Source organism: Myxocyprinus asiaticus, chromosome 33, assembly GCF_019703515.2.
Source record: "Myxocyprinus asiaticus isolate MX2 ecotype Aquarium Trade chromosome 33, UBuf_Myxa_2, whole genome shotgun sequence".
NCBI classification, from domain to species: domain Eukaryota; kingdom Metazoa; phylum Chordata; class Actinopteri; order Cypriniformes; family Catostomidae; genus Myxocyprinus; species Myxocyprinus asiaticus.
Genome location: NC_059376.1, coordinates 30,384,615 through 30,404,667, shown reverse-complemented (window position 1 = coordinate 30,404,667; position 20,053 = coordinate 30,384,615). Strand labels below are relative to the sequence as shown.

General features: G+C 38.1%; 1 protein-coding gene across 4 annotated transcripts in view; it reads left to right on the top strand.

Moving 5' to 3' along the window:
- Positions 1-20,053, top strand: part of LOC127424506 (F-BAR domain only protein 1-like) — an 87,322-nt gene that overhangs the window by 15,166 nt on the left and 52,103 nt on the right. For all 4 annotated transcript variants that reach the window (XM_051669795.1, XM_051669792.1, XM_051669793.1 and 1 more), the window contains one exon: positions 7,114-7,167. In XM_051669795.1, the coding sequence (XP_051525755.1) occupies positions 7,135-7,167 (33 nt within the window). In that variant the 5' untranslated portion in view covers positions 7,114-7,134. The remainder of the gene's footprint in view (positions 1-7,113; positions 7,168-20,053) is intronic.

Genomic DNA, 20,053 nt, shown 5'->3' with positions numbered 1-20,053 from the left:
ATCGGACACTTCACACTAATGTCAGCTGTAACTCTCCTTACAGCCTTCAATAAATAATTCCTATTTTCAAATGATTTTACTACTGAATTTTTATATATTTAATCATTTATTTTGTGTATTTAATCTGCACTTGACAAATGGAATTATTGTAATATCACCTATCCATACTGCTTGACTGAAATCTAGTTGGATCTGTGGCCCACTGGTTAGTGCTCATGACTCCTAAAATACTTATGCTCATGGAAACGTGGGTGTGTCATGTCCTGATCCCTTTCCCCGCTTTCTCCCTCTACTTTCCTGTCTACCTCCACTGTCTTGTTATAATAAGGCCCGTGAAAAATTAGGGTTTGTTTCTGAAGGATTTTAACCGTCTGCTGTCAGGACCCTCATTAGACATTGGCGGTTAAAAGTTTGGAATAATGTATAGATTTTGCTCTTATGGAAAGAAGTTGGTACTTTTATTCACCAAAGTGGGATTCAACTGATCACAATGTATAGTCAGGACATTAATAATGTAAAAAATTACTATTACAATTTGAAAAAAAAAATTCAGAACTTCTTAAACTACTTCAAAGTGTTCTTATAAAAAAATAATTCTCCAAGTGCAGAAATGACAGCTTTGCTGATCCTTGGCATTCTGGCTGTCAGTTTGTCCATATTCTCAGGTGACATTTCACCCCACGCTTCCTGTAGCACTTGCCATGGATGTGTCTGTCTTGTCTGGTACTTCTTTTTATTGATTCCATCCACAAAAAATAATAAACACAACATAAAATACGGAATCAGTTATATAAATTAAACCCTTCCCACAAACCCCCCCCCCCCCCCCCACACACACACACAAACAAACACGCATTATAGTGGTCACATACAATTATAACAAAAAAATTAAAAACAAAACAAAAAAATATATACTTTCAAGAAACAAGAGTGCACATACACATCAAACCAAATTAAAAATAAAAAATCCCTCTCCACTGCCCCTCCCCAAGAAGCCTCCAAAAAATCTAAATATCCACCCCAATTCCTATTAAACAAATCCCACTTTCCCAACCTTCTATGGATCGCTTCCTCAAATGCCGCAACCTCACCCATCTCCCCGCACCACTCCCGAAACGAGGGTGCCCCAGCCATCTTCCACCCCCTGAGAATTATTCGCCTGGCCACCATAACTCGGGCCAGGACCCAACCTTTCAAGTGGCTATCCCCAAAATCAATGACCTCCCCATCACCCAAAATGCAGAGTCTGGGGCAAAATGAAAATTGTGTGTCCAACACGACACACACACAAACCTTTGAATCTTCAACCAAAATTCCTGTATCTTAACACATCCCCCAAAAAAATGGGTTGTGTCCCTGTCTTCTGATTGGCATCACCAGCAGGTGGGTGTGTCTTTATGACCAAGTCTATACAATCTAGAGGGTGTCCAATATAATCGATTCAAAATTTTAAATTGCATCAGATGCAATCTTGAATCTCTAGATGTAGACTTGATGTTTTTTTAGAATCCTAGCCCACACTCCTCCTCCAATATCAAGTTGAAATCTCTCTCCCATAATCTCTTGAGAGAAGTTGAAGCTCCATCCCTCAGACTCTGAATTAACAGGGAGTAGAACACTGATGCCTCATGACCTTTTCCAAAAGCAGTAATCACCACTTCTAGAGTATCTGCCCTTTTAGGGGGGTGTATGCTACTCCCAAAAGTAGTACAGAGCAGGTGGCGCAGCTGTAAGTACCTGAAGAACTGAGATCTAGGAATCCTGAAATGTTGGACCAAATTTTCAAACAATCTTAACCCACCACTCTCATATAGGTCACTGAGCGTATTAACACCCCTCACAATCCACTCTGACCCGCAGAAAGGTGACTTACCAATACACAATTTTGGGTTTAGCCATATGCTCGAGGCAACATTTAAATAAATGTCTGAATTAAACACTATGGACACTTTTGTCCATAGTGCGTGCAGATGCGAGATAACGGGGTGCGACTTCTCCGATTAGTTTAATAGAAAGGCTTTGCAATAGTAAAACAGGGGCAAGAACTTTGTTCAATTCCAAACCAGGGAGGGGCTCTCTCAGGTGGAAGTGACCAATGAGCCAAATGTCTGAGACCATATGCATAATAATAAAACAAAATCTTGTGTAGGTCTAGCCCACCTTTGTCAATTGGCCTATGTAACTTATTGAAATGTAACCTGGGACGCTTTCCATTCCAAATGAAGGACTTTGCTATACTATCAAATTGCTTGAAATAAGAGAGGGGGACATCTACAGGGAGAGATTGTAGTAGGTAGTTGAATTTTGTAATACAATTCATTTTAATAACATTAACCTTCCCAATCATCGATAAATGTAATGAAGCCCACCTACTCACATCACTCGAAAACCTTTTTATTAAAGGGTCAAAATTAACTCTGACTAAATCAAATACATTTGCTGGGAATAAAATACCCAAATACATAATGCCCTGTTTGGGCCATTGAAAGGTGCCCGGTTGAAAAGCCATTACTGCAAAAATACTCCACAAAACAAACTCCAGCCAACAGGAGGCATAAGCACAAGGAATGAACAGATTCATCCAAAACTGTCCCGAAGCAGTGTTATTCCACAAAAGAAACTCGAGCTGCTAGGCGGAACAGCACAAAAAGAAACAAAACAGGTGTCCCAGTTCCTCGGATGGTCAAGAGTCAAATTCACTCGGAGGCCGCATAAAAAAATACACCATGACTTACTCAGTCCATCAACTTATCAACTTTATAAAAGACATCCTTTGTGTGGGCATGTAGATATTTTGTGGCCATCCTTAGTATCCATTCTCAATCTGGCTGGGAACCCCAGTGCAAAAGCAATCCTCTGTAAATGCACATGTTTCTTGAAGGAGAAGTGTTATTCCACAAAACAAACTATTTATTTATTTCTTCGGCTTCTATTTTCGAGATCTTCCAGTTTTTCCAAAACGTTTTCCAGGTCTATTTTGGTTGCGAGCGGATTAGCGGATAATTCCCTTTCCGATGACTCCAGATAATCGATCCGTTTCTTAACATCTGCCACTCTTGTAACCAACTCAGAGAATTTTGTTTCCATCGCCGTAATCAATCGACGTATTACAGTGAGATCCTCCAAGTCAGCAACAACCTTCGTCAGCATCTCAGACAAGTTGGACAATTAATTTCTCCCACCGTGCCATCCAAATCGAGTTCCCGGTCTGCAGGTCCGTCAGAGGTTTCAGCTTGAGCACGTAAGTGTCTTTTAATGTCTCCAGAGTCTGAGGATTTTTACTTCTTTGCCATGTTTACCTCAAAGAACAAATATGTAACTGGGTGTATCGAATCTCACCAGATTATAACATGAAAATAATAAAAAAACTAGCAAAGTGCACAGAGCTCATCGCTCACAAGTCTGCTCCTCACATGGCGTCACGTGACCCCCTTGTCGGGCACTTCTCATGCACCTTACAGTCTAGCTGATCCCACAAAAGCTCAATGGGGTTAAGATCCATAAGACTTTTTTCCAATTATCTGTTGTCCATTGTCTGCGTTTCTTTGCCCACTCTAACCTTTTCTTTTTGTTTTTCTGTTTCAAAAGTGGCTTTTTCTTTGCAATTCTTCCCATAAAGCCTGCACCCCTGAGTCTTTTTACTGTTGTACATGAAACTGGTGTTGAGCGGGTAGAATTCAATGAAGCTGTCAGCTGAGGACATGTGAGGCGTCTGTTTATCAAACTAGAGACTCTGATGTACTTATCCTCTTGTTTAGTTGTACATCTGGCCTTCCACATCTCTTTCTGTCTTTGTTAGAGCCAGTTGTCCTTTGTCTTTGAAGGCTGTAGTGTACACCTTTGTATGAAATCTTCAGTTTGTTTGGCAATTTCAGGCATTGTATAGCAATAATTGACTGAGTTTCTAGAGAAAGTGGTTTCTTTTTTTGCCATTTTTGACCTAATATTGACCTTAAGACATGCCAGTCTGTTGCATACTGTGGCAACTAAAAAACTAACACCAAGACAATGTTAAGCTTCATTTAACGAACCAAATAGCTTTCAGCTGTGTTTGATATAATGACAAGTGATTTTCTAATACCAAATTAGCAATTTAGCATGATTACTCAAGGATAAGGTGTTTGAGTGATGGCTGCTGGAAATGGGGCCTGTCTAGATTTGATCAAAAATGACTTTTTTCAAATAGTGATGGTGCTGTTTTTTACATCAGTAATGTCCTGACTATACTTTGTTATCAGTTAAATGCCACTTTGGTGAATTAAAGTACCAGTTTCCTTCCAAAACAGCAAAATCTGTACATTATTCCAAAATTTTGGCCGCCAGTGTAAGTCCCCGTTGTGTAGCTGAGGACTGCAAGTGTCTGCTGGTGTATTAGAAAGCAGGAACACATACTTGAAAATATCATGACACTGAACTGGTAATAAATGAGCTTGCATCCTCCAGTCACATTCTGAGAGCTGGCACTCACTGCCAAGATATGTTTATGAAAGAGAGTGAGGAACGATGAGAAGAGGATGTGTGTATGGGTCAGGACCAAATGTCCCCACAAGAACAGTAAAAACTGAAATCACCTACATTTAGGGGACCAGATAACAGTCTCCACAAGGAAAACCGCTTGATTTACAAACTACTGTAAATAATGTGTTATGGTTTCTGTGAGGGTTAGGGGATAGAAAATATCATTAGCTCAACATAAAAATAATATTGCCTTACAAAGCCAAAATGTAGTCAACACTGAAACAGAGGTAAAATAGCTTCAAAGTTTTTTGATTGTCCAGTTAAATGTGGATTATATGTGGAGCTGTTTTCTCTGAATCTGAGCATAGTTTGAGCCAAACCTATCTGTCATAGGACGGATCATAGTCTAAAAGACATAATTTTGGTCATAATTCTTTGCTTACTCATTTAGACTAAATGTGTAGTTACTGCATTACTCAATGGAAAGTCCCCAATATGGTTAAAAAAAGAAAAGTGTGTGAGTGTTAAGAGACTCTATTACTGAAGAACATACTGTAATGACTCCGCTCCTTGCACCTGTTGTTTCTGTCTGTATAAAGTCTCACCTCAGAGAGACGTTCAACAAAACAACTATAATGATACATAGATGCTTAATGTAACTTTACAGGGATCAACTATTCTGACATCTCAACGTTCATAAGGGTTTTATTGTCAGGTTAGCCCCAGACCTTCCACAATATTTTTGCGACATAAATGACAAAAGTCATTTAGTTTTATGAAAATATAATCTAGTGGGCTGCTTGGGCTAATAGCTGAGGTGAAGGTTTTAATATTTCTGAGTTAGCTGACTCTGTGTCCTCTACTCTAACAGTACATCGAAACAGGAAGAGTATGTTTGTATGTGTGTGTCCTAGTATGGGTTTGATCTTTTTATAGGTACCTTAAATTCTTGCTATTCATCCCTGCATGAGCCTGCTTCCATCAGCATTTTGTGTATGTCTGTTCTCCATGGTCAACCTTGTTTCCATTGTGTCCCTTGTTCCTCCCCCATACGGTTTTGTTGAAATGATTCCATTTAGCAGATTTACAAAGGCCCATCTAATATCAGTTCATTATGCATAGAGAAAGACTCCTCTCTCATTTTTAAATACTGAATCACTCATTGTGAGACCTTTCACTGCAGTTTAGGTAATTGACTAGGGATTTGTAAAGCTACATCTTTTCAAAGATGCCTCAACATCTAGTTGACTAATTGTCTTAAGGAAACCCTGTATGCTTCTGGGTTCACCTAACCCTGATCAGATGTGTTTCTTGGGCTTTTACATAAAGTCTTTCTTGCATTAAATGACAGCTAGATGGAGCACAACGGAACAGAATGCAGGGGTCTTCAAAAGGTTAAAAGGTTTTTTTTTTTTTTTTTTTTTTTAATTCATCAAGCTGTCTTAAAAATGCAACACATTGACCATAGATGTCTGTTTGCATGTGTATGGCTATAGCGTTAAGGGGATGAACTTAAAGACTCAACTTTTCCAGTAGGGTTTTACTAGCCTCTTAGAGGACAGGAAGGGAATTTATTTTCTGATATATTTTACATTCCCTTGCAAAAGTTTTTGGAATAAGTTTTGCATCATATTAGTTTTGCATTCACTCCTTAAGTTTTGCATTCCCTTGCAATTTATTATCTCTTAACAAATATTAACCATGTTTTCAGTATATTAAACCTGAAGTAACCATGTAACCAATTTTTTTTTTTTGTGTGACAAGAACCATGATACATGTACAGCAAATTAATCATGGTGTAGAAAAACTAACCAGTTTATTATTATTATTATTATTATTATTATTAATTTATTTTTTTACCATAGTTTTGGGTTTCCTGTATTATTGCTATAGTTTTACCACAAAAATCATCTGTAAAATTAAAATATATTTTCTGTAGTAAAACCATGGTAAATTTTGTGGCTATGATTTTACTAGAAATACTCACTGTCCTAAGAGGCACCATATTTTACAAAGCAAATTGTCAAACATGTACTGTAGACCAGGGGTTTTCAAACTGGACCCTTGTGGGGTCGCAAAGAGGTGCAAGGGGTTTCATGGGAAATTTAAGAGAAAACGTGTGTTAAAAAAAATTAAAAGTAAAAATAAACAATTACCGAATTTGACATTGTAACAGTATCATTCTGCTTTCTGAAGACATCAAATACATATCTATTAAATTAAAAATGTTTTTATTCATGTAACAAGTAACAAGACACAAAATAAACTGAACATAAAGTAAATATTTTCAATGTAAAATTAATTATTTCCAATAGCTTTAGAACAATAACAATGTAAAAGCCAACTATTTTATTTTGCAAACATAATTTTGTCTTTATAATATCATGCTTACTAATTTTTTCTCACTCATTATAAATGGATTTTAATACATGAAAATATTTACAGTAGCTGCCTTCATATTTTAGAGAGGGGGCCCACAGGAGGAAATCATTATATTTTGGGGTCTTTGGCATCAAAAAGTTTGAAAACTCCTGCTGTTGACAATATATAAAAATTGTAGATGAAAAAATGTCTAGTTAAAATAGCCAACTAGTTGACCATTGTGACCCATCCTTAACATTAACTCCATGACCTTTGTCTTGTTGTCTCTTTCAGAACTCTCTAGAAACCGTCTAAATGGAGATGGCGTATTTCAAGAACAATTTTTGGGTAAGTCTGCCAGATTTCTTTTGTAATGCGATCTTTATGTTCAAGATGCTCAGCGCACGGTAAGAGTTACTGTTTACCCAGTGTTTATACATACAGTTGCCTTGTAAGTACTTTGGGATTCATATGCTGTCTGTTTCAGTCAGTTCAGGGAGAGTATGAAGGAGAAATGGTAGACAGAGGGAAGAACAGAGAGAGAGAATAAGAATTGAGTGGGACAGTCCAGGGCTTTGTCAGTATTCCCATGAGGACAGCCATGCTTTTCACATTCTGTACACCTTGCAGGGCTATTTTGGGTATGTCCTACTTTAATACCTAGTCTGCCCCCTTTCATACAGAAACAAAGGGAGAAAAGAGAGAAAAAGAAAGCCAGATCATTCAGGAACTACTGCTACTGAGAGCAGATCACGTTCCAACACCTCAGAAGTCTTATTTCGGTCTTCCTACCAGATCAAGAGCACCATATAGGCAATGTAAGGGAGGTCACTGGGTTAACTGCATAACACTGAATGATCCTGATTTACCCGCCCCTAGATGTCATGTAAAAATTAACCTTAATTTGTTGTTTTATATGTTCCTCCTGTGTAAGTGGGTGGTTTTTGGCCAGATTAAGCTGCAAAGAGGATCAGACTTTATGCTGATTGTCAAAAGTCTGGCTACATTAGACTAGTGTGTATATGTGTGTGATTCCTCCAGTGCAGTCTTAGCAACCTTCTTACATCTGTGGGTCTATTTTTTTTAGTTCCCCTTACTCTGTTCTGTAGCGTATTTTCAGTCTGTGGTCTGCTCACCCGGCCCAACCCTAACTGCCTTAATTACAGCAGCAAAAATGGGATTTTCTTAAATTACAATGCCCCCTAGCATAAAAAAATTTATGAAATTTTGCATGTGACCTCAGAATGTTCTCTTGTCCATGTGTGTTAAGTTGTGTTAAGTTTTAAGTTTGAATTTTTTGCTCACAAGATACAGGCCAATAAGTACAGTGATGTGGAAAAGTATTTGCCCCATCCTGATTTCTTCTGTTTTTGTGTATATCTCATACTAAATTGTTTTAACAATGGCAACCTGAGTAAACACAAAATATTTTTTCAAATTTTTTATTCAAAAGTTATCCAACACCTATATCACTCATGTGAAAAACTAACTGCCCCCTTAAACTTAATGGTGTCACCTTTAGCAGCAACAACTGCAACCAAATGCTTCCAATAACTTGAGATTAGACTTTCACAACGCTGTTGTGGAATTTTGGCCCACTCTTTGCAGAACTGCTTTAGTTCAGCCGCATTGGAGGGTTTGAAACATAGAAACATAAGCACAGAATCTCCAGTGTTTCCCACAGGATTTTGTGAGACTGTGGTTGGTGGACCTCAGACCTTCCAGGGGGGTCCATGGGCATGGTCCCCCGTAATAATTTTTTTTTTACATTTGAAAGTTAAATGCATTAATCTGGTGCACATTGAGAGCAATATTAAGAGGCTAGATCTATGAAGAACTTTGTGCTCTTGTAAACAATTTTGTGCTCTAATAGTAATTTAATCATAAACATATTGGTTGTGTAGATATGAATGGTGATGACACGGCAAAAAAGTCACACCCACAAAGCATGGTAAATGAGATGGAGTTTAACGCAGTTCACAGATGGTCAAAACACAAAACTGACTAGAGCATACATTTGAGCTATCAGGCTATTAAGCAAAAGTGGTTACCTGTTTTGAACTGGTTTATTTTATAAATAGTTACGTTGTCAGAGCCGCTGGTAATAACGTTAGATAATTAGCAAACGTTAGCCAGCTAGATATAACGTTACATACGTTATAAATTGCTTTTCACGACAAGTAGCCGGATATGTCTGTCGACATGCAACACGACAAATATTGACGCTTGTGCAAGAGCCCAGCGCATCAATCTACAGATGCCAAAAGCGCCCTCTGGCATCTGTATCCGACACACACAGAGGGTACTCTAAAAGAGAGGTGTCACTGCCAATCTTTGGATATTGCGTGTTTAACCACAAAATGTTTTATTATACTTACGTGTAATGTTTTAATTATAAATATTATTGTGGTTATATTACACTATCATGTTGATTATTTTAGATCCCCTAACCCAACCCCATTCCTGAACCTAATAAATTATCAACTATATAAATCATGAATGAGGTTTCATGTTTAACATCTTTGAAAACTGGTTAGGTTTAGGGATGGGGTTGGGTACATTTAGTAACAATAATTTAAATTTACATTACACAATTTTTTTTATATTTTTAAGCACCCGACCCCACCATTATGCCAATTCTCAACAATATTAAAGACATAACAAGCAGATAAAAGAACAGTTACATTCATTTATTTAAAATAAAAATGATACAAAAGCACTATAATAATTCCAGACCATACGATAGCATTGTGTGAGGAACAGATTGAAACTGAAGATTTGAATCGCTAAAAATCCTGGTCTCATTCAAAAGATAAATCCAAACTTGAGATCATTGTAATCAGTCATATGAGAGCCAATCTCAATCAGCCTTCTCGTGGCGGCGATTTGTTTTAAATTGTTACTGGAATGACTCGGAGCTGAATGTGTATGGCGGACGCCGGGGGACTGTGAAATGAAAATGTACATTTGGGTCTGTATTTCACACAAAGAGATCGGAATGCATGGAATACTCCCGGAACTGAACAGGTCACTTCAGCAGAGCAGAATGTGTATATAAAATGATGGATTTAACATTAACCACTCTAAAATAATACATGTTGCTGATTAAACATTACCATTGTGAATAAACGTGGCTGATTTCAAACATAATGAAAACCATACCCTACATATCATGTAAGAATGACAAAATTGTACCCCAACATATAATTTGACAATGATAAAAATCTGATTCCCTTCGCGTTAGTCTTCAACAGCTAACGTTTGTCATTGAAAGCAATGTGCTTGCTGGATGCATCGGAAACTGACGCCAAAGGGTGCTTTTGGCATCCACCTGTTGACATGCTGGGCTCTTGCACAAGCGGCAGTATGTGACACTTCGGGAATGAAAACGGGTTGTGACAAAAGCGAGGAGACTGACAGCTAACGTTGTTAGCTAACGTTACCTAACTTAGCTAACGTTAGATTAACGTTAATTATCAATGATAACTTCTGCAGTAACATTATCTGTTTGCTATCAACATTGATAATGATAAAATTGTGTTTGGACTAGTGGATAACTGCAGTGGATACTGTAACGTTAGTTAACGTTAGTCAGGACTTTGACTAGGCCACTCCAAAACTTTAATTTTGCTTCTTTTGAGCCATTCAGAGGTGGACTTACTCCTATGCTTTGAATCATTGTCGTGCTGCATAATCCAGCTGTGCTTGAGCTTCAACTCACAGACTGAAGACTGGATGTTTTCCTTTAGGATTTTCTGGTAGAGAGCAGAATTCATGTTTCCCTCAATTATTGCAAGTTGCCCTGACCTTGAAGTAGCAAAGCATCCCCACACCATCACACTACCACCGCCATGCTTGACCGTATAATGTTCTTTTTGTGGAATTGTGTTTGTTTTATGCCAGATGTAACGGGTCACCTGTCTTCCAAACAGTTCCATGTTTGACTCATCAGTCCACAGAACATTCTCCCAAAAGGTTTGAGGATCATCAAGGTGTGTTTTGGCAAAATTCAGATGAGCCTTAATGTTCTTCTGGGTTAGCAGTGGTTTTTGCCTCGCCATTTTTCCATGGATGGCATTTTTTACCTTTAAGGGAATTTTTTTTCCATTCTAACCTTATAAAATGACCCTGTCATCCTTTAATGTTATAACTTAAACAATTTGATTTGAAAAATGTCATGTTTCTATAATTACAAAATGGCATGATCTGTACATTGCATATGTGCATTGTTACTGAAAAAAAAAATCTTAATCACATAAAATGACAATTTTCTCATCATTTACGCTCATGCCATCCCAAATGTGTATGACTTTCTTCTGCTGAACTCAAAGATTTTTAGAGGAATATCTCAGCTCTGTAGGTCCATACAATGCAAGTGAATGGTGATCAGACATTTGTAGTTCCAAAATCCTATGAGCACAACACCCAACTGATGCAGAGCATGAGAAGTGGAGTGCCCATCTGTGCTCGTTTATGGTGTGAGCATCCGCCACTGACTCGAGCAACAGGCATAACGGATGGCACGAATCTAATAAAGTTCAGCGAAAATTCCAATGAAGATCACTTTGTGTGTATTTGGGATTAAATCAGATGCTCTTAATAAAACAACAGGAACTCTTTGCCCCCATATTTTGAATTTTGGGGGCATTTTTGCCCAGAGCCCCTATTCATTTCCGAGCCTGGATGGAACACTTGAGAGATGGAGATGAGATGTAACAGGTGATTAAGTGTCTCTCTTCATCATGCAGCTGGTACACAAAGCATTTTTCTATTTCTGCCTTTCTTGTCAAATGTGCTGCATTATGACTAATGATGGAGAGCCAAGATATGAAAGGCATCAAAACTATAGATCACTCCAATGTCACGCGCTTGCAATGTTTTATAGCATCGCTCACTAACAGAGATGCAGTATAAGGCCATTTGCATGTTGAATTAACAGGTTTAGAAAGGTTTATACATCTGTAACATCTTAAATTCAGTAACTAAGCATCAAAGTGCTCCCTCACTGCATGTGCTTACACTAAATTCAAGCACTCAACGCACTGCTGACAGTGGAAGAGAAAGGGAGAGAGAGAGCGGATTTACTCCCGCATCTTCTGGAATTACAGTTTGATACAAAAACAAGTTTATTGATTTGATTTGTTCATCTGTATCTATTGGTTTAAAAATTCACAGCTGCACTGTAAAGTGAATAAAAGTGTGCAGGAATTTCCCGCGCTATGAATGTGGAACTTGCTGGAATTATTCAAATTGTGCGCAAAATCTGCAATCCTGTGTTGAAATTCAGGCACAGACAGTGACCTTTATTGATGCGAGAGAGGCCTGCAGTTCCTTGGATATTGTCCTAGGCTTTTTTGTGACTTCCTGGATGAATCATCGCTGTGCTCTTGGAGGAGTTTTGGAAGGTCGGCCACTTCTGAGAATGTTCACTACTGTGCAAAGTTTTCTCCATTTAGAGATAATGGCTTTCACTGTGGTTCTTTGGAGTCCCAGAGCCTTTGAAATTGCTTTGTAACCCTTCCCAGACTGATGTATTTCAATCACCTTTTTCCTCATAATTTCTGGAATTTCTTTCAACCTTGGCATAGTCTGCTACTGGTTGAGACCTTTCAGCCAACTTCATGCTGTTGAAAAAGTTCTATTTAGGTGTTAATTTGATTGAACAGGGCTGGCAGTAATCAGGTCTGGGTGTGTCTAGTCCAGCTGAACCCCATTATGAATGCAGTTTCATAGATTTGGGGATTTAGTAACTAAGGGGGCAAATACATTTTCACACATACCCAGTTGGTATTGGATAACTTTTTTGCTTCAATAAATAACATTTATCATTTAAAAACTGTATTTTGTGCTTACTCAGATTGCCTTTGTTTTGTTAGATTTTGTTTGAATTTTTAAAACAATTTAGTGTGAGATATACACAAAAACAGAAGAAATCAGGATGGGGCAGATCCTTTTTCACAGCACTGTACAAAGCAAAGCCTTGTTCATGTGTCCTTTAGAATCCCCACAGAAGTATCTTAAAGAAATGTTCCAGGTTCAATACACGTTAAACTCAATCAACAGCATTTGTGGCATAATGTTGATTACCACAAAAATTTATTACAACTTGTCCCTCCTTTTCTTTCAGAAAATCAAGTTATAGTGAGGCACTTACAATGGAAGTGAATGGGGGCCAATTTTTGGAGGGTTTAAATGCAGAAATGTGCAGCTTATAATTTTATAAAAGCAATTCTTCTGATAAAACACAAAGTTGTAAAATTGGCTGTAACTTTACAAAGAAAGGTCAATAAGTGATTTTATCACACTTAAATCATGTTTACATGCATATTGTTTATGTCTTGTGGCTATACTCTTGAAAACGTGAGTATTTTAACAATCAAAAATAGGCCCCCTTTCACTTCCATTGTAAGTGCCTCACTGTAACCCAGATGTCTGCTTTTTTTTAAAGAAAAGGAGGGGCAATTTAGAATGTATTTTTGTGGTAATCAGCATTATGCCACAAATGCTGTCGATTGAGCCTAAATTGTATTGAACCCGGTGTTGTGATGAAATTAGTCCGCCCATGAAATTGAGTCCGCATCTAACGTTATAGCGATTCCTAGCGATTTCATTGGCTCATAGAACTTTCAATGAGTACTATAATCACTGCCTGAGTAGAAATCCTACAATGTCCTTTTATAATGTATGTCAGTATAACTTTGAAAATATGACATTTAACAGCTTTTAAATCATATGTTACACATAATAGTATATTACCACAGCTATAGATCGTGAAATTAAACATTTCTTGTTCTGTGTGTTTTTCCCTTAGCTTGCATTTGGCAAGTTATCTGCTACAGAATTACTGAACCACAATATTACAAAATATTGTACATATTTACACACCTTACAGTCTTGTATGCACACCAGCATTTGTGATGGAAAAATCATTGTGTCCTGAGCAGGTTTGAGTACATTTAAGGACATTTTGGTAAAACCAACTTTCCTAAAACATCTTTAATGCATGAATGTTGTTTTTTTTTTTTTTTAAACAAACATGTTCATTATTTATGTAAAGCCGGTCAAGTTATCTTCATATGTATAGTGCTTTTCATAATACACATAGTTTCAAAGCCGTTGCGATAACGTGATAGGTTTTTGATCAGGCATTACAACGGTTACCCCCTGGGGACTCATTTCACGGGCGGACTCATTTCATCATGGCACAGGAATATTCATTTTTAAGTTTTCAGGTGAAACAGAACTGAACACTCTACTGTGACTTAATAGAGCATAACATTCAAGAATGTAACTATATATAGGATTATATATTCAGGATTAGGGGAAACAAATGTAATTAATTAACAATCGGCTATTGAAAACATATCGGTCGACCATCACCTCTATGTTGGTTACAGCCATGAAGTAAAAATTAAATGATCAGCAGCCATATCACCCTGCAGCTCTCGCCTGGTTGCCCACTAAAGCTATGCAGGGTTGAGCCTGACCAGTACCTGGATGGGAGACCTTCTGGGGAAAACTAAGGTTGCTGCTGGAAGTGGTATTAAAGAGGCCAGCAGGGGGTGCTCATCCTGCGGTCTGTGTGGGTCCTAATGCCCCAGTTTAGTAACGGGGACACTATAATGTAAAAAAGCACCGTCTTTCGGATGAGACGTTAAACTGAGGTCCTGACTCTCTGGTTATTAAAAATCCCAGGGCACTTCTCATAAAGAGTAGGGGTATAACCCTGGTGTTCTGGCCAAAATCCCCCCCACTGGCCCTTATCTATCATGGCCTCATAATAATCTGCATCCCTGAATTGGCTACATCACTCTACTCTCCTCTCCACAAATAGCTGATGTGTGGTGGGCATTCAGGTGCACTATGGCTGCTGTCGCATCATCCAGGTGGATGCTGCACACTGGTGTTGGTTGAGGAGATTCCCCCTATACTATATGAAGTGCTTTGAGTGCCTAGGAAAGGCGTAATATAAATGTAAGGAATTATTATTATTATTATTATTATTAATCATTTTCTTCATAAAAAAAAAATATTTTTCCATGACAAACCAACCAAAACCTACAAAATTATATATTTGAATATTTTGTAATAATCTTCTAATATATCATATTATTACTAAAGATTCAATGGCCTATAGTCAATATTATTATATATATAAGTATTATTTATTATATTTCATCGTCACTGCTGATATGATTAAACTCATATGTCACTCTTGCACTGTAAGTTCCTGTAGCACTACAGACAGATCCAGTCTGGGTATTAATTACCCATCGACCCTTCTGGTGTTCAGTTTCAGTCCACAATGGAGTATATAATCACAGTAAGGTGCAGTTTAAAGAATAAGGGTTGCAAAAAGCACAAAAAGGACGTTACCAGTTGTATAACAGCAGCAACCAACATGTAATTTCAGTGTTAAAATGAACTGAAATACATCAGATAATGTTTGTTGTGTGACAGTGTGCAAGCTGAAACGTGACCCCTTTGGAAAGCTGATCTTCCATGATTCTCTTTACTCTGCCCACACACTGCACTGCAACGATACACCTTTAAAGGGAAAGCTGAGCCAAAAAATGAAAATTATGTCATAATTTACTCACTCTTATGTTGTTCCAAACTACTTTTTCTTTCGTGAAAAAAAAAAATTTTTAGGCCTCAGTCACCACTTTCATTGTGTGAAAAATAAAAATGTAGTGAAAGTGAATGGTGTCATTCTGCCTAATATCTACTTTTGTGTTCACTAGGTGTGAGGGCGGATAAATGATGGCATAATTTTATTTTTGGGTGAACTATCCCTATACTATCCCTAACTATAATGCAGTCTCACTTCTCTCACTCTCTTCTTCATCTTTCTCTCTTCTCTCACTTCTTTCTCTCTCTTTATGTATTCATTTAATGGTAAGCAAGTATTTGGCAGGCACACTTTAAACCAACAGTCTATTCCCTTGACACTATGGTCCGATTCAGGTGCTGAAAGCAAATTAAATGATATCCCATCTGCCGACGGCCTAAGTGTGTGTCTTTTTTTGGCTCCATTCCCTAAAGTTAATTTGCAAAATATACAGCAGTATTTGTCAGTGGCCACATCTAGTGCAATGGCCACGCAGAGGCAGCTTTGTGTTGAAAAGAAAATGATGAGACAGAAAATGAGAGAAACATAACAAGAGAGTGATGACATTAAGCAGAGCTGCAGGTGTTGGAAGAGGAACTCCAGCACTGCCCGAATGCAATCAGTATTAATGTGTCTCCCACCAAGATAGCGGTTGCTAGAGCGACAAGGTTCCCCTGGTTACTGCGAGAGAGTAGGAGACACATGACAGCTCATTTCTTAAGGTGACAGGCATTATTATTAGTGTGTGTGTGTGGATCAGGTTTTGCCAACATTATGGGGACCAAATATTCCCACAAGGATAGTTAAATGTGAAATCACCTACAGTACATTTTGGGGACACTGTCACCATGAAGAAAACAGTTTAATAAACATAAAAATAATGTCTTGGGGGGCCTGGGTAGCTCAGCGAGTAAAGATGCTGACTACCACCCTGGAGTCACGAGTTTGAATCCAGGGTGTGCTGAGTGACCCCAGCCAGGTCTCCTAAGCAGCCAAATTGGCCCGGTTGCTAGAGAGGGTAGAGTCACATGGGGTAACCTCCTCGTGGTCGCTATAATGTGGTTCGCTCTCGGTGAGTGGTGAGTTGTGCGAAACCCAGATTGAGGTGAGTAACCGCGCCACCACGAGGACCTACTAAGTAATGGGAATTTGGCATTCCAAATTGTGAGAGAGGGGGATAAAAAATAAATAAATAATATCTTAATGACAATCACAAAAAAAAAAAAAAAAAAAAAAATTATAATAATTCTCTTGTGAAAAATAAAAAAACCTAGAATTATATTTTAAAATATTCTAACAGGTGTGTGTTACAGTAACTCTACTTGCTGGGGGCTCATATAATTGCACTATTCTGAATAGGCAGCATGTCATCTTTTCTAAACTTTCCCATTTTGACTTGTCAATGGGCATCTCTGCAGAAAGCCAATGAGCACTGCTCAGTCTGATTATAGGGCTGAATGTCCCGCAGTAGCTTCCGAAAACCACCTTAACAATAACAACCTGTGTTAGTCTGCAAAACTAACCAATCTCACTTGATTTTAATTACCTCACTGCTGTAAACACACAAGCAGGGATGATGACTTTAGCATGTGTAAGCAGGACCGATATGGAGCTTGACGAATTAGCCATGTCTCATGGAGGTTGTAATTGGCTGATTGCAGAACATTCCAATGCCATAATGCTTAGGGCAATTACGCAATCATGTGACACACACACACTGGCAAAAATTGTGAAATTTTGGCATTTATTTTGAAAATATGACTGATCATGCAAAAAAATTGTATTTAAGGATAGTGATCATATGAAGCCATTTATTATCACATAGTTGTTTGGCTCCTTTTTAAATCATAATGATAACAGAAATCACCCAAATGGCCCTGATCAAATGTTTACATACCCTTGAATGTTTGGCCTTGTTACAGACACACAAGGTGACACACACAGGTTTAAATGGCAATTAAAGGTTAATTTCCCACACCTTTGGCTTTTTTTAATTGCAATTAGTGTCTGTGTATAAATAGTCAATGAGTTTGTTAGCTTTCACGTGGATGCACTGAGCAGGCTAGATACTGAGCCATGGGGAGCTGAAAACAACTGTCAAAAGACCTGCGTAACAAGGTAAACGAACTTTATAAAGATGGAAAAGGATATAAAAATATATCCAAAGCCTTGAAAATGCCAGTCAGTACTGTTCAATCACTTATTAAGAAGTGTAAAATTCAGGGATCTCTTGATACCAAACCAAGGTCAGGTAGATAAAGAAAGATTTCAGCCACAACGCCAGAAGAATTGTTCGGGATACAAAGAAAAACCCACAGGTAACCTCAGGAGAAATACAGGCTGCTCTGGAAAAAGACGGTGTGGTTGTTTCAAGGAGCAAAATACGACGATACTTGGAAAAAAAAAAAAAAAAGAGCTGGATGGTTGAGTTGCCAGAAAGAAGACTTTACTGCGCCAATGCCACAAATAAGCCTGGTTACAATATGCAAGACAACTCCTTGACATGCCTCACAGCTTCTGGCACACTGTAATTTCACAACCATAAGCGCTATGTTTGGAGAGGGGTCAACAAGGTCTATAGTGAAAAGAATACCATCCCCACTGTGAAGCATGGTGGTGGCTCACTGATGTTTTGGGGGTGTGTGAGCTCTAAAGGCATGGGGAATCTTGTGAAAATTGATGGCAAGATGAATGCAGCATGTTATCAGAAAATACTGGCAGACAATTTGCATTCTTCTGCAGGAAAGCTGCGCATGGGATGCTCTTGGACTTTCCAGCATGACAATGACCCTAAACACAAGGCCAAGTTGACCCTCCAGTGGTTACAGCAGAAAAAGCTGAAGGTTCTGGAGTGGCAATCACAGTCTCCTGACCTTAATATCATCGAGCCACTCTGGGGAGATCTCAAATGTGGTGCCTCATAGACAACTATTACAAAAGACTGCATGCTGTCATTGATGCTAAAGGGGGCAATACACAGTATTAAGAACTAAGGGTATGCAGACTTTTGAACAGGGGTCATTTTTTTCTTTGTTGCCATGTTTTGTTTTATGATTGTGCCATTCTGTTATAACCTACAGTTGAATATGAATCCCATAAGAAGTAAAAGACATGTGTTTTGCCTGCACACTCATGTTTTCTTTAAAGATGGTACATATATTACCAATTCTCCAAGGGTATGCAAACTTTTGAGCACAACTGTAAGTTATGACATCTCATCTCATAGACTTCCTAACCCTTACAGAAACCTTTGCACATCAGTAGATTTAAAGCTAAACAAGACTTGGTCGATTTATGAGCCTTTTTTACTAGTGAGGACAACCTAAAATGTCCTTAGTAGTGGGTTTTCAACAAGTTTCTTTATATTAGTGAGGACATTTTAAAAAATGTGGCACTCACAAACTGAAACCTGTACACACACACAAACACACACAGAAGACCATCTTCACTGTGATCCTTCAAAATACTTTTTTTACATACTAGTGTCAGTGCAGGTCCATGAGTTCACTGTGTCCCAAGGCTTTCAGAGGGGACATGCCTGTTTGATGCTGAGTGGCTGGCTAAACTGTAAACAAAGACCTGGATTGGCTGATACCATGTCATCAGAAGCAAAGAGGGAAAAATTCACCATGAATGATTTGTGTCCCCTGACAAAGTTATTTATTAGCTTTGCTTTAGCACCCAATTCACAAAAGGAATTATGCAAATCAGGTAACAGGGCAAAATTGCAAATATTGCTCAACGAAATTTGAACATTGCAATTCCAGATCTTCTGAGTGCTAGGTTATGGAGGACACCAAGACTACTGCTGAAATTTACTGGGACTGTACAACATTGCTGCACCACTGTGATCCATCTAACAGAGCGGGCTCTTTACAATGCCAAAAAGTGCACTCGACTACAAAAGGAGCATCTGAATATGAGCATGGTTAAAACTCTCTCTAAAGTTGGAACATTTAATCAACATTTGGTGAATTATTGCTGCCATGACTAATAGAAAATGTACACAAATGTTTCTCTTAATTAAAATTCTATTGCTGACCGCTTTCCTCTGGAGTTAATAGCGCAATATGTTATGTGTAAAAGGCGGATCTATAACAAAGCTTAATTCATTTTTTTTAACAGTTTTTAAAATTACATTTTATTTTAAATTTCATTTTTAAACAATCCAGGCACAGCACTGCTTCAGCACTTTGGTTAATGCATGGATAATGAATACAACACAGTTTTTTTTTTTCATTAAAATACCACACGCAAAAGTGGCACAACTGTTCCACCGAAGTGATTATCAATATCTTTATCTTCTTTTTCATCAGCATCAACCTTTGTATATTCAAAATCTCAGATGGGGGTTTTCATAAGTTTGTTGAATATTACTTTAATATAATATCATTTTTTCCCAGCGTTCCCTAGTGTTAAAAGACTGTAATTGCTTAGTGCTGACTGTGCATCATTGTCAAACACACACACGTACAAACACGTGCCTTATCCTGTCACCTCTGATGAATTACTGTATTAGCTCTCAGGAGAGAAAGAAGGAAATCACTGACTGACCTAAAGTACTTCATCCTTCTCTCTTTGTACCCTTATTTACACAAGTCTTGATTAAGTCAGATGAGTGGG